Source organism: Pecten maximus, chromosome 15 (genome assembly GCF_902652985.1).
Source record: "Pecten maximus chromosome 15, xPecMax1.1, whole genome shotgun sequence".
Lineage (NCBI taxonomy): Eukaryota > Metazoa > Mollusca > Bivalvia > Pectinida > Pectinidae > Pecten > Pecten maximus.
Genome location: NC_047029.1, coordinates 3,438,606 through 3,451,755, shown reverse-complemented (window position 1 = coordinate 3,451,755; position 13,150 = coordinate 3,438,606). Strand labels below are relative to the sequence as shown.

At 34.8% G+C, this 13,150-nt stretch overlaps 1 protein-coding gene across 1 annotated transcript in view; it reads right to left on the bottom strand.

Annotated features, from left to right (window-relative positions):
* Positions 1-13,150, bottom strand: part of LOC117343677 (sorcin-like) — a 15,883-nt gene extending 2,733 nt beyond the window's left edge. Inside the window, exons 1-7 of the mRNA XM_033906137.1 lie at positions 12,977-13,150; positions 11,802-11,876; positions 6,760-6,835; positions 6,382-6,406; positions 5,869-5,890; positions 3,549-3,699; positions 802-930 (exon numbers count right to left, since the gene is read on the bottom strand). Coding sequence (XP_033762028.1) covers positions 802-930; positions 3,549-3,699; positions 5,869-5,890; positions 6,382-6,406; positions 6,760-6,835; positions 11,802-11,876; positions 12,977-13,084 — 586 coding nt within the window. The 5' untranslated portion in view covers positions 13,085-13,150. The remainder of the gene's footprint in view (positions 1-801; positions 931-3,548; positions 3,700-5,868; positions 5,891-6,381; positions 6,407-6,759; positions 6,836-11,801; positions 11,877-12,976) is intronic.

Genomic DNA, 13,150 nt, shown 5'->3' with positions numbered 1-13,150 from the left:
TTGTTTGCTGCCCGACCAAAATAGTTTTAGATGGAGCAGGCATATATGTTTAAATAGCATAACGCCAATACCATTGATAGCAGCTGAAGTAAGTAGACTGATTAAAACCCTATGTATTGTTGAAACTAATTACACCATATAACAAACATATATTTATATATATACATTTTATCATATAAAAGTAAAACCAGAGGCGTCTCATTTATAGGTCCGTTTTAAAACCTCTGCACTCAAGAAAAAAGCTAAAACCAGGTAATACTGTAAACGTGGTTATTTTCGCGGGGGTTAATTTCGCGATTTCGATATGTAAACTATACGCGTTGGGGTAATTTCCGCGATCGATCCACATTCGTTTGTTGTTCGAGATTGCACAAATTGATATTAAAATAATACGCGTAGCGTAGGGAAATTTTCGCGATCAAAACGGCTCTAATTAGCGTAAATTTCCCCCTCGCGTCAATTTCCACGTTTACAGTATATCATCAGGCCCTGGAATTGCGTTGACCAGTCCATCTCCGTCTCTGTCCTATTAAGCGTAACGTTACGGGGACACGAAGTCTAAGATTATACTACTGATCCCACGCACTTTTTGGCACAAAAAAACTTTTTAATTTCATTTTTTCGTATATATATTCTGTCATACTCGAGATAAACATATGTTATATGTAATGGGAAACCATTCATAAATGTATATAACCATTTATCCACGTTACAATATATTACCTATTTTCGAACTATCGGGCCTTCGGATTATAGGGCAGAAAATACAAATAGCCCTGAAGCATGTTCTTACTGACTGACCTGTAAGGGCGCGAAGTTTGACACACAGAGTTACGAAGTCGTCAAACGACAACACACATTTCCCACCATCTTCAACATAGGAGTACCGCTTCAACAAGGTTGTCGCACTGGCCGGACTCAGCTGAAACTCTGAAAGAGATCAAAGGTCAGTTTGGTTTATTTTGTTTAACGTCCTATTAACTGCCAGGGTCATTTTAGGACGTGCCAGGTTTGGAGGTGAAACCACCGGCCTACGGTCAGTACCCGGCAACTGGCACACGAAGGTTTCGAACTCGCAACCCAGAGGTTGAGGGCTAGTGATAATGTGTCGGGACACCTTAACCACTCGGCCACCGCGGTCCTTTTCAAAGGTCAGTATATGAATGGTTTAAAGTGTGAAAAGGTTAAAAGTGTGAAAGGTCAACAGCTTAAATGACTTTAGATCTGCACTAGCTGTTCTTGTGTTAAAATACTAAGCTCTATAATCTTCAATTGTATCTGGATTGAATACAATCATCTTAGGTCCCGGATTTCATCAACGTTCCTTAATTGAAGGAAATCTCTGATCTGAAAATTTTCTAAACGAAAACATTATTGATTTATGGAAAACTTTTAGACAATGCACCTATAACGCTTTTCTATGGAGAATTCTAAATTAAGGAACCGACAATGCTTTTCAATGAAGAATTCTAAGTTAAGAAACCGATAATGCTTTTCTATGGAGAATTCTAAGTTAAGAAACCGATAACGCTCTTCTATGGAGAATTCTAAGTTAAGGAAACGATAATGATTTTCTATGGAGAATTCTAAGTTAAGGAACCGATAATGCTTTTCTATTGAGAATTCGAAGTTAAGGAAACAATAATGCTCTTCTATTCAGAATTCGAAGTTAAGGAAACGATAATGCTTTTCTATGGAGAATTCTAAGTTAAGGAAACGATAATGCTCTTCTATGGAGAATTCTAAGTTAAGGAACCGATAATGATTTTTAGGTCACCTGAGACGAAGTCTCAAGCGACCTATTCTAATCGCCTTTTGTCCGTGCGTCGTGCGTCCGTAAACTTTTTACATTTTCGACTTCTTCTCCAAAACCACAAAACAAAATTCAATGAAATTTGGCAGAAAGTTTCTATGGCTGAAGGTCAACCAAAATTGTGAATTATATGGTCCCCCCCCCCCCCCCCCCCCCCCCCCCCCCAGGGGCCTGAGGGGTGGGGCCAAAAAGGGTCAAATTGACTAAAACTTCAAAAATCTTCTTCTCTACTCTCAGATATGGTGGAGTCAAACACTCTTTATAGATGAAAGGGTCTTGTGGTGCTTTACCAAAATTGTGAATTGCATGACCCTGGGGTCTCACGTTTGCCCCTGGAGAGGGGGTAAACTTTACTATAGTTTATATAGAGAAATCACATTTTTGACTATTATTTATTGGATTTGTATTGGAACTCATTCTAACTTGGTCAACATTATCACCATAGGATAACATTTTGATGGTATGGAAATGTTGGCCCTGACTGACCCCCAGGGGCTGATGGGCGGGGCTAAAAAGGGTCAAATCGACTGAAATTTCAAAAATCTTCCTCTCTACTCTCATATTTGGTAGAATCAAAAAATCTCCATAGTGGAAGGGTCTTATGGTGCTTTACCAAAATTGTGAATTTAATGACACAGGGGTCTCGCATTTTGCCCCTGGGGAGGGGGTAAACTTTACTATAGTTTATATAGGGAAATCACATTTTTGGCTATTATTTGTTGGATTTGTAATTTGGAATTTATTCAAACCTGGTTAACATCATCAGCGTTGGATAACAGTTTGATAATACACATATGTTGGCCCTGACTGACCCCCAGGGGCTGACGGGCGGGGCTAAAAAGTGTCAGATTGACTGAAATTTCAAAATCTTATTCTCAATACCTATATAAGATAGAATCAAAAACTTTTCATAGAAGGAATGGTTTTATGGTGTTTGACTTGAATTGTGAATTTCATGACCCTGGGGTTTCACATTTGCCCATGACCCTGGGGTTTCACATTTGCCCCTTGGGAGAGGGTAAACTTTGCGATAGTTTATAGGGAATTCATATTTTTGACAATCATTTGTTTTATGTCTATTGGAATTCATTTTAACTTTCTGAAAATTATCAGCAAGGGATGACAGCTTAATATGCACATTTTGGCCCTGACTGACCCCAAGGACTGATGGGTGGGGCCAAAAAGGGTCAATTAAATTAACTGAAATATTTCAAATCTCAGGTGACCGTTAAGGCCCGTTGGGCCTCTGGTCTATTGAGAATTCTAAGTTAAGGAAACGACAATGCTTTTCTATTGAGAATTCGAAGTTAAGGAAAGGATAACGCTCTTCTATGGAGAATTCTAAGTTAAGGAACCGATAATGATTTTCTATGGAGAATTCTAAGTTAATGAATTCCCTTTAGTCAAGGAACTTGATGAAACCGAGTCCTGAATTAACATCATGGAACGACAGCTTCTGAATTATCGTAAAAGAATACCAAAAGCGTAGAAATGGAAGTACTCGTGCATTTTTCTCAATGTGTTGGTCTAAGAGCGAAGAAAAATGCTGAGGATTATAACATAATACAGCACAGCAAAAGCTCACGAAGTATACCAATCTAGTTAGTATTTTACTAAAATCTAATTAAAATTCGTTTTCTAAATTGCAGAGTATCGTAGAGGAGTGGAAATTACAAGTCTAATTTTAATTAGATTGTATTTTACTATTGTTATCATCAGGAGTCCCCATACTTACTGAACTGTGTTGAAATCACAGCTAGTAACTCGTTTGCGTCAGCCCTGTTGTTTCTGTCAAAATCGTGGCCCCTAAACATATTGTGCCATGCAACCAGACATTGCTGCAGCTCCATAAACTCATCCCACTGCATAAATCCATCTTTTGATCGCTAATTCACAATGGTCAAGGGAAACTTTACTTCAGTTTGAATCTTACAGAATGCTTATAAAATCATTATAAATAAGGTCAGTTTATAAGCTACCTGGTCAATCTAGGTTTGGTTTGGTTTGGTTTGTTTTGTTTAACGTCCTATTAACAGCTAGGATCATTTAAGGACGTGCCAGGTTTTGGAGGTGGAGGAAAGCCGGAGTACCCGGAGAAAAACCACCGGCCTACGGTCAGTACCTGGCAACTGCCCCACGTAGGTTTCGAATTCGCAACCCAGAGGTGGAGGGGTTTATTACAGTTGTACCTCGTGTTGTATCTTGTAGCTACTCGACTCTGTATGACACCCACATATATTATTATGTATTACTAGTTATTCAGTTACCTATACTCTCTGTCCATATTTACTCATTTTAAAGACAGACAAAATATACGCCCTTCTGCAATAGTTCACGCTGATCACTATATATAGATAGATAGCTATTATGGTAAAAGAAGCCTGAGGAACAAGGGGGTCTATCGGGCATTTTATTTTTATAAATACTAACCCCTACTCCTAATTTAGTAGGAGTACGGGCTAATATTTCTTCTATAAATACAAACCCCTTCTCGTAATTAAGTAGTAGTACGGGCTAATATTTTATGCTATAAATACTAACCCCTACTCGTAATTTAGTACGAGTACGGGCTGATATTTCTTCTATAAATACTAACCCCTACTCGTAATTTAGTAGGAAAATGGGCTAATATTTTATTCTATAAATACTAACCCCTTCTCGTAATTAAGTAGTAGTACGGGCTAATATTTTTTCTATAAATACTAACCCCTACTCGTAATTTAGTACGAGTACGGGCTGATATTTCTTCTATAAATACTAACCCCTTTTCGTAATTAAGTAGTAGTACGGGCTAATATTTTTTTTATAAATACTAACCCCTACACGTAATTAAGTAGTAGTACGGGCTAATATTTTATTCTATAAATACTAACCCTTACTTTTAAATTAGTAGGAGTACGAGCTGTGTTTTTCCATTTCTATAAATACTAACCCCTACTCGTAATTAAGTAGTAGTACGGGCTAATATTTTATTCTATAAATACTAACCCTTACTTTTAAATTAGTAGGAGTACGTGTTTTTTTTATTTCTATAAATACTAACTCATACTCTTAATTTAATAGTAGTACGGGCTAATATTTTTTCTATAAATACTAACCCCTTCTCGTAATTAAGTAGTAGTACGGGCTAATATTTTTTCTATAAATACTTACCCCTTCTCGTAATTAAGTAGTAGTACGGGCTAATATTTTTTTTATAAATACTAACCCCTACACGTAATTAAGTAGTAGTACGGGCTAATATTTTATTCTATAAATACTAACCCTTACTTTTGAATAAGTAGTAGTACGGGCTAATATTTTATTCTATAAATACTAACCCTTACTTTTGAATAAGTAGTAGTACGGGCTAATATTTTATTCTATAAATACTAACCCTTACTTTTGAATAAGTAGTAGTACGGGCTATTATTTTTTTTTCTATAAATACTAACCCCTACTCTTAATTTAGTAGTAGTACGGGCTAATATTTTTCTATAAATACTAACCAGATATACAGACGCCTGTAAATCAATCAACTAGCAATGAAACGTGTTTTATGACTCAACAAATGTGTGTGACGTGTTGTTCATAGCCAATCCAACAGCTGAAGTAGTAATTGGATTCTAATGCCTCCGAAACATCAGAAAAGAAGTGGAATGCATGTGTATATTAAGCAGGCTTCAAATTAACTACATATAAATAAATTGTAAAAAAAAAAAACTGCTACAAAGACCCCAAACCCTGGTACTGCAAGTTGAAGCTGAAGCGCTTGAAAACGTGGTCAGGTAATTAAGAAAACGACTCCCTGTTCAAAGACACAGATTTCATAGTATTATAGTGCTGATATGTAGGAAACTTATAATTGTTATTTTCCTTAGACATCATCAAGTGAATTGTTATTATAAACGATTTACATGTCAAAATGCACATTTATAGCTAGCTGCTCAGACGGGAAACTCGTGTAAGAAGTACAATGCTCAATATGTCAACAGATTGGGTATGGGCTGGTCCTTTACACTATCATTGTTTAGTGACATTAACAGCTGATGCAGGTTGCTCAATTAAAAGGATACATCCAACATCGCAAGCATTACTCTGGAACAAAAAAAAAAACCATAATATCAATAACTTTACTTTAATATTTCATTTTTTATGAAACTGGTTACAATATCACTGTGATTCTGATCTACAAGATTCTGTCTGCATGCATCTTCATGTAGATCGGAAAAAATATCCAGATCGGAAAAAATATCCAGATACTTAATTAACTCAATTAATCTTTCATATCTGTCACATTATTCTATTTCTGATATTACAAACCATCACTTTGGTAATCCAAGCTGAAATAAGACATTTTTCCCGGAATATAAAACTACGATGTCATTGTTATATTTAAATGAAGTATTGTAGCCACTCATTAAAACATAAGGCAACGTTTTTTACCATTCCTAAGTATGTCATTTCTGCAACTTAACATAAAAATATTTCAAATAATGATACCTGAAGAAGTAATTAAGGTTTGACATTTGATATACAATATAAAATATTGCTCCGGCTAAACTAAGCTAGGACAAAAATGTACTTACTTACACAACTCCCTGCTCCACGTTACTGTAAATAAAATTAAGACAAGTTATCTAGAATACACATCAATGGTAATCTAAGGCATTTGATGTGCTGTCAAAATATAATTCTGGACAAGCTTTATTTCAAGGTATAAGTAATAAAGATAATAAATTCAATGGGTTTTTTTCTGACTTTGAAAATATTGATTTGATGATTTTTAACGGCAAAATTCATAACAGAAATTCACTTCTTATAATACTCAGATAATTTAAACAGAGATCTTTGATAGTGGTTGTCTACCATTTCCCTTTTCATCAGCTGTTTAGATAATAGTAATATTAAAAACGAGATCTTTGATAGAGGTGGTCTGCCTTTTTATATTATTTTTTTTTACTCACTGCCAAAATAGTTCCTGATCTGGGTGGAGTCGTTCATTATGCTTACGAGGTTCTCTGACTGGATCGCATTTCTCTGCTACAAAGAAAATGACAAAAACAAGACTGTTTACCTTCATAACAGTACAATGTACCATGCCATTTTACTGTAAATCATAGCCTTTTGATAAGGTTGAACATGGTTTTATTAACATGAGAATAATATCAACCGAGGTTAATAAAACCATGCATTAGCCGAAATCAAAAGGCTGTAAAACAAAATGTAGTCATATTATAAAATGATTATTTTGATTTTTAAAAGTCAATGAATGCCAGTAACACTCGGTTATGTAATGATAGAGACTCGTGCTTTGTGAAGCATTTGGAAATACTTAACGTTTAATCACCAAACAATAAAAATAAACTAATACATTAAAATCCATCTGTACACGTATTCTTCAAAAACTATTCAGAGTTATTGCTTAATTGTCATGTTTCAATGGCATGCAAGATATTTGACACTGTTGGACAATACCAAGGGGAAGTATATATATAATTAATCTATTTTTAGAAACACCAAATCAACAAGCATTTAAAAAAGGTGTAAACTTTATTTGTTTTACAATGATTGCGACTAAAGTTATATAAACTCTCTTGGCCGGGATGGAAATGCGCGAGGACTCTTGTAATCACTGTGGGACCAAAACAGTGTACAATGTAGTATGGTAAAGTGACACCCCTCCCCACCTATAGTAATTAAAGTGAGTCGCCTTATATTATTGTTTTCAAGTTTATTTTTGTTTGGTTTTTTTGTTTTGTTTTTGTTTTTTGTTCCATTCATTCTTAATTTTTATCATTTTGATTGATTAGTTTCCTCTACAAACGATGACAATAACAAAAAGAGGTTTGGGGTCTGAAAATTTCGGGCGACTAGTAGTGAAGGGTAAAGTGTTTATTATTGGTGACTTTAATGTTAAAGTAAGAGGTGACCGCTATCAGTTTACTGATAACAATCGATCTCGGTTATTCCAGCAATTTTTAGATAAAACTAACATGATCTCGTTAAATGTTCAATCTGAATGCACGGGTCCCATTTGTACATTTTACCCTGAAACAGATAACTCTACTGCAATTGATCATGTACTCATTGAGTCAAATTCTATAGATCTTACCATGTACTGTAAAGTTTTAGACGACGATGGAAACGTTTCAGAACATTGTCCTATTGTCTGCTCAGTAGGTGTACCCAAATCCTTTACGGGCAATACATCAAGGTGTAACAAATATAAGTGGAAAAAAGCGTTAAGCGATGGTTCAATTTGCAATTACCAATGCTATGTAAAACGTTTACTGGATTGTATCAGAGTACCTACTGGAAATCCATCTGGCCATGATATAGATTGTTATTATAACAATATATGTTCTGCCTTGCTTGAAGCAGCTGATAAGTGTATACCAAAAACTATGTATAAAAAATATCAAAAACCTTATTGGGACGAAAGTCTTACGGTATTACATAATGAAATGTTGCACAAAAGACACTTGTGGATACAATCCGGAAAGCGTAGACAAGATTGTCGAACATTCTCGGAATATAAAAAATATAAAACTAAATTTAGACGTCAACTCAGGAAATCATTTGAATCTTACATGAAGAATCAATTCGCTGAAATTGATAGATCGGGTGATCTTGATCAGAACCTTTTTTGGCAACTTTTTAAAAGCAAAAAGTCAGCCTCAAGGGCTAAACAAACTGAGCTGAAATATGAAGGTAAAGTTTTCAGAGATCCTCATGATATTATTAATGGGCGGCGTCTACATTTTCAACATATATTTAAAAACCATGACGATAAGGAATTTGATTGTCATTTTCGAGATGAGATGGAAAAAAGAATCAAAATGTTAAAATCTAGTATACATTCTGATGAAAATTTGTTTTTACGTGATAATTTTACTTTTAGTGAAATAAATTTAATTTGTAAAAACCTTAAATCAGGTAAAGCAGGTGGTCACGAAGGTCTTGTTTACGAACATATTAAATATGCAGGTCATTCTGTAATTAACCATATACAAAACTTATTTAATCTTGTTGTAAAACATGAATATATCCCGAAAAGTTGGAAACATGGTATTATAGTAACGATGTATAAAGGCCATAGGAAGCCAAAAGATGACCCTAATAGTTATAGGGGAATAACCCTTTTGCCAGTATTTTTTAAAATGTTTGAAGTGGCTATTGCGAAAAGAATTAGCCATGTAATAGAATCTGATGTGTTCCCAAATAAACAGCAGTCGGCATACCAGAAGAATTTATGTAGCCTTTGTACAGCTTTTAATTTACAGGAATGTATTTATTATAATATGGAAAATGGTTCAGATGTATATGTATCGTTTTTAGACAGCTCAAAGGCGTTTGATACCGTTTGGCACGACGGTCTACTTGCAAAATTATATGACATTGGCCTTACCGGTAAAGTGTGGAATATTTTAAAGTTTATGTACACGGATATAAACAGTTCCGTATTTTTTAATGGTTTAATCTCCGCTCCAGTAAAGATGGAGCGCGGGATCTTACAAGGAGGGGCTCTCTCAGCCAAAATGTACTTAATTTTTATTAATGACCTATTAGATGAAGTAGAAAGATGTGGTAGGGGCGCTATGATTATCGATAAAACTGTAAATATTCCAACCCAAGCAGACGATATATGTTTAGTAAGCACAAATATTACAAGTTTAAATAAAATGTTAACTATTTGTGAATCATACAGTCGCAAATGGCGATTTTTGTATTCAGCCTCAAAAAGTAAAGTTGTTGTATTTTCAAATAAAAGAACCATAACCATTAACTGTACTTTACGCCTCTATGATAACATATTGCCAGTTGTTTCGGAGATTACTCATGTAGGCATCTTATTAAATGATAAACACAATTCCATTGAAAGAACAAAACAAGCATGCACTAAATTAAAAAGTGGCACTATGGCCCTTTTACGTTCTGGGGTACATCAATGCGCATTAAACCCTTTAACTATAGCTAAAATTTTAAAAATTAAAGTATACCCATCTGCACTCTACGGATGTGAACTGTGGGTACTTTCAAATACTGAATTATTGATGCTAGAAAGAGCTCAACACTTTATTGTAAAGTCAATTCAAGGTTTTGGGAAAAGAACAAGAACTGATATGTGTACTTCCTTGATTGGATGGCTCTCTATAGAAGCGTACATTGATATTAAAAAACTTTTGTATTTAGGTAGGATCTGCAGAATGAATAGAAATAACTTAATCTGCAGAGTATTCATTTCGAGATTTTTTATGTACATAGTGAGCAACTGTAGTCAAAAAGGTTTTATACCCGATATCGTTAGAATACTTAAGAAGTATAACTTATATGAATATATTGTACTTTTTCTTGATGATGGTAGCTTTCCAAACAAAATACACTGGAAGTCATTGATTTATAAATCTGTATCTAATTATGAAACTAATGCTTGGTTGCATAGAATGTCTAATGACGCAGACTTCACACGATTTTTATTGCTGCATGACGATCTTAAACCTCATTATTTATGGCAATTAGCTTTGCGTCATCCAAATTTTCTTTATAATATTGGATACATAATGAAATTGATTGTAACTGTTCGGGTAAGTAATGTTCAGCTTTTATGTCACCACTGTGGCCTTTTCTACACAGATTTTGTAACTCATGTTATTTTGCAGTGTTCTGTAACGGATAATATCCGTGATAATCTATGGTGTATTATAGCATCCATTTCAAGTATAGAACTAAGTACATATCTGCATTCACTACCTGATTATTCATTAATACATATTTTACTAGGTGGTCCAATGAACCATCAGGTGAATGAATCTGATCATGAAGAATTTAGATTAGAGTCCATATATGCCATTAAACGAATGTTTGATTTGTACACATAATTAATACATGTAGTATCATATATATATATATATATATATATATATATATTTATGTACATGGAATATAAGACATATATATTACTCAACTTATATCTACGATAATTAACTACATGTATATGTATATAACATTATATTGTGAACTCGCATGCACTTTTTTGCTTGATATCACTATGTAAATAGTCACGTATTATCTACGTTACATTGATTGTATTTGTATTATCATGCTCTTCTTTGTGGAGGAAATAAAGATGATAATAATATTATTGTTTTCAAGTTTATTTTTGTTTGGTTTTTTTGTTTTGTTTTTGTTTTTTGTTCCATTCATTCTTAATTTTTATCATTTTGATTGATTAGTTTCCTCTACAAACGATGACAATAACAAAAAGAGGTTTGGGGTCTGAAAATTTCGGGCGACTAGTAGTGATTTGAAGAAATTACACAATGCCTATTTCCCCTATTGGGCCTTGTCTCTCTTGTCCAACGGAGCAGTGCTCTTTTATGTAAAAATGTTTCATTTCGCAAAGGAAGTTTCTGATCAACTTTAGTCAAAATCTGGTCAGTCGTTAATTAAAAGTGGAGATTTTAGGAACAGTGGATGGGTGACGGATACCTTGTCATGGCACATGACTTCGGACACGGTGAGCTTAATGAATATATTGAAAATTAACCTTATTAGTTGATAACATTCAATGGAGTAATTCTACTGTGTTGGATATATGTAACACAAGTATGTGTACAATTCGAATCCATTGTTTTTTCGGTTGGAGAATTGCCCCACAGAGGATTTTTCAGGTACATCAAGGGGAATCAAATGTCAGTAAGGAGAGTCGCTTTTTATGTGGGAGGATGTCTCCAGAGTCAATTTTTTCAGGCTGTGTTGGAAAGTTATGCTGTATACATGTATTCGTAGATGGCTTATAACAAAAACGTGTACACCACGGAACATTAGATATTATTTTATTATTATTATTTTTTCAGATCTATGTATGAATTCCATTCCTATATTTTCTCACACAGGTCATGAAGCGTTTGGCCACTACACGTAGTTCGAAGCATTGTCGCATTAGAAAGAAGAATATGGACAAAACAGCATAAATAACCATAATTACCTAAAGGTGTATACTTACCCTATTTTGAGCGTTACATTGGACAGCATTGGTGAAGAGAACTTGTAGTTCATCTGGACTTCTGAATCCAAGTGCCTGGGGGAAAATATTTCATTATGCCAAGAGTGAGGAATACTTAAATAACAGTAGTAACACTCCATGTGATCAATAGATTAACATTTGTGTGACAATATCAGGAGAAAAAAAGGTTAAGATGTGTGAGGTCAATGTGAGGTTAGGGTGAGGTCAAGATGGAATGCAGGAGGTCAGGGGGATATCAGAGTAAGATGTGTAATAAAGTCAATGTGATGTCAAGGTGAGGTCAAGGCGAGAGGTGAAATGCAGTTTAAGGTGAGGCATGTAATGGAGGTCAAGGTGAGAGTATTATATATATATGATATGAATCCAGTAGTCCAGCAATTAAGTATCGTACAGTACATGTATATATCAACAGGTTGAAAACTCCCTCGAAATACAAGCAAAATGAACAGATTTCAAACGAAAGTTGTGGGTATAATCAGAGAAATAATATATGTCTCTGGTATAATCAGAAAAAGAGGAGCGGTTATCAATTAATTATACAAAAATCCGAAATCTTGTTTTTTTTTATACTGGGTACACTCAATCGTAAAATACAAAGTTATCCCGCACAATCAATATTGTCTTGGCTTTCTGGAGTTCCCAACCTGGTCAGGTTTAATTAAAGCACACTGTAGCACCGAAGGCGACAGTGCACATGTTGGACATGGGTAGTTTTATATTACAAAATTAACCAGAAATACCAATAGATAAAACCTATAAGGTATACTATTTCTGACTATTTTTAATATATAAGACTGTCTTGATCTATATAATAATGTCCCCGTTGTGTATACAGCTGTATGGGTACATGTATCTTCGCTAACCAAGGGTTACTCTAAGCTAAGCTTTAATAGAGCTTAGCGTACAGTAAACATTGGTTAGCGAATTCGAAGATAGGGTACATTAGCTGCGATAACGTAGCTCTGAACGACGGACGGACAATTACTGACAGATGGTCGTCGTCAGACGGAGAGCCGAAGATCGAGCATTGTAGGCAGGGTATGAATATTCGTTCTACAATGTAGGGGTACATGTGTACTATACATGTATGTCGCTATATCTTGTAGATCATGTAAAACATCTAATAAAACTGCGCTGCGTGGAATGTTACCCACCTGCCAGGCGTTACATTGGAATGCATTCTGCTGCAACACCTGTCCATACCCGCCGTAATGTTGGCTTGGTTGTTGATAGTGTTGGTAGTTCTGTTGATAGTACGCCATTTTTCTGGATCTCTCTAACGCTTGTATGACAGGTGCTTGTTTACGCTGTTGCTAGGCATGTCAAAC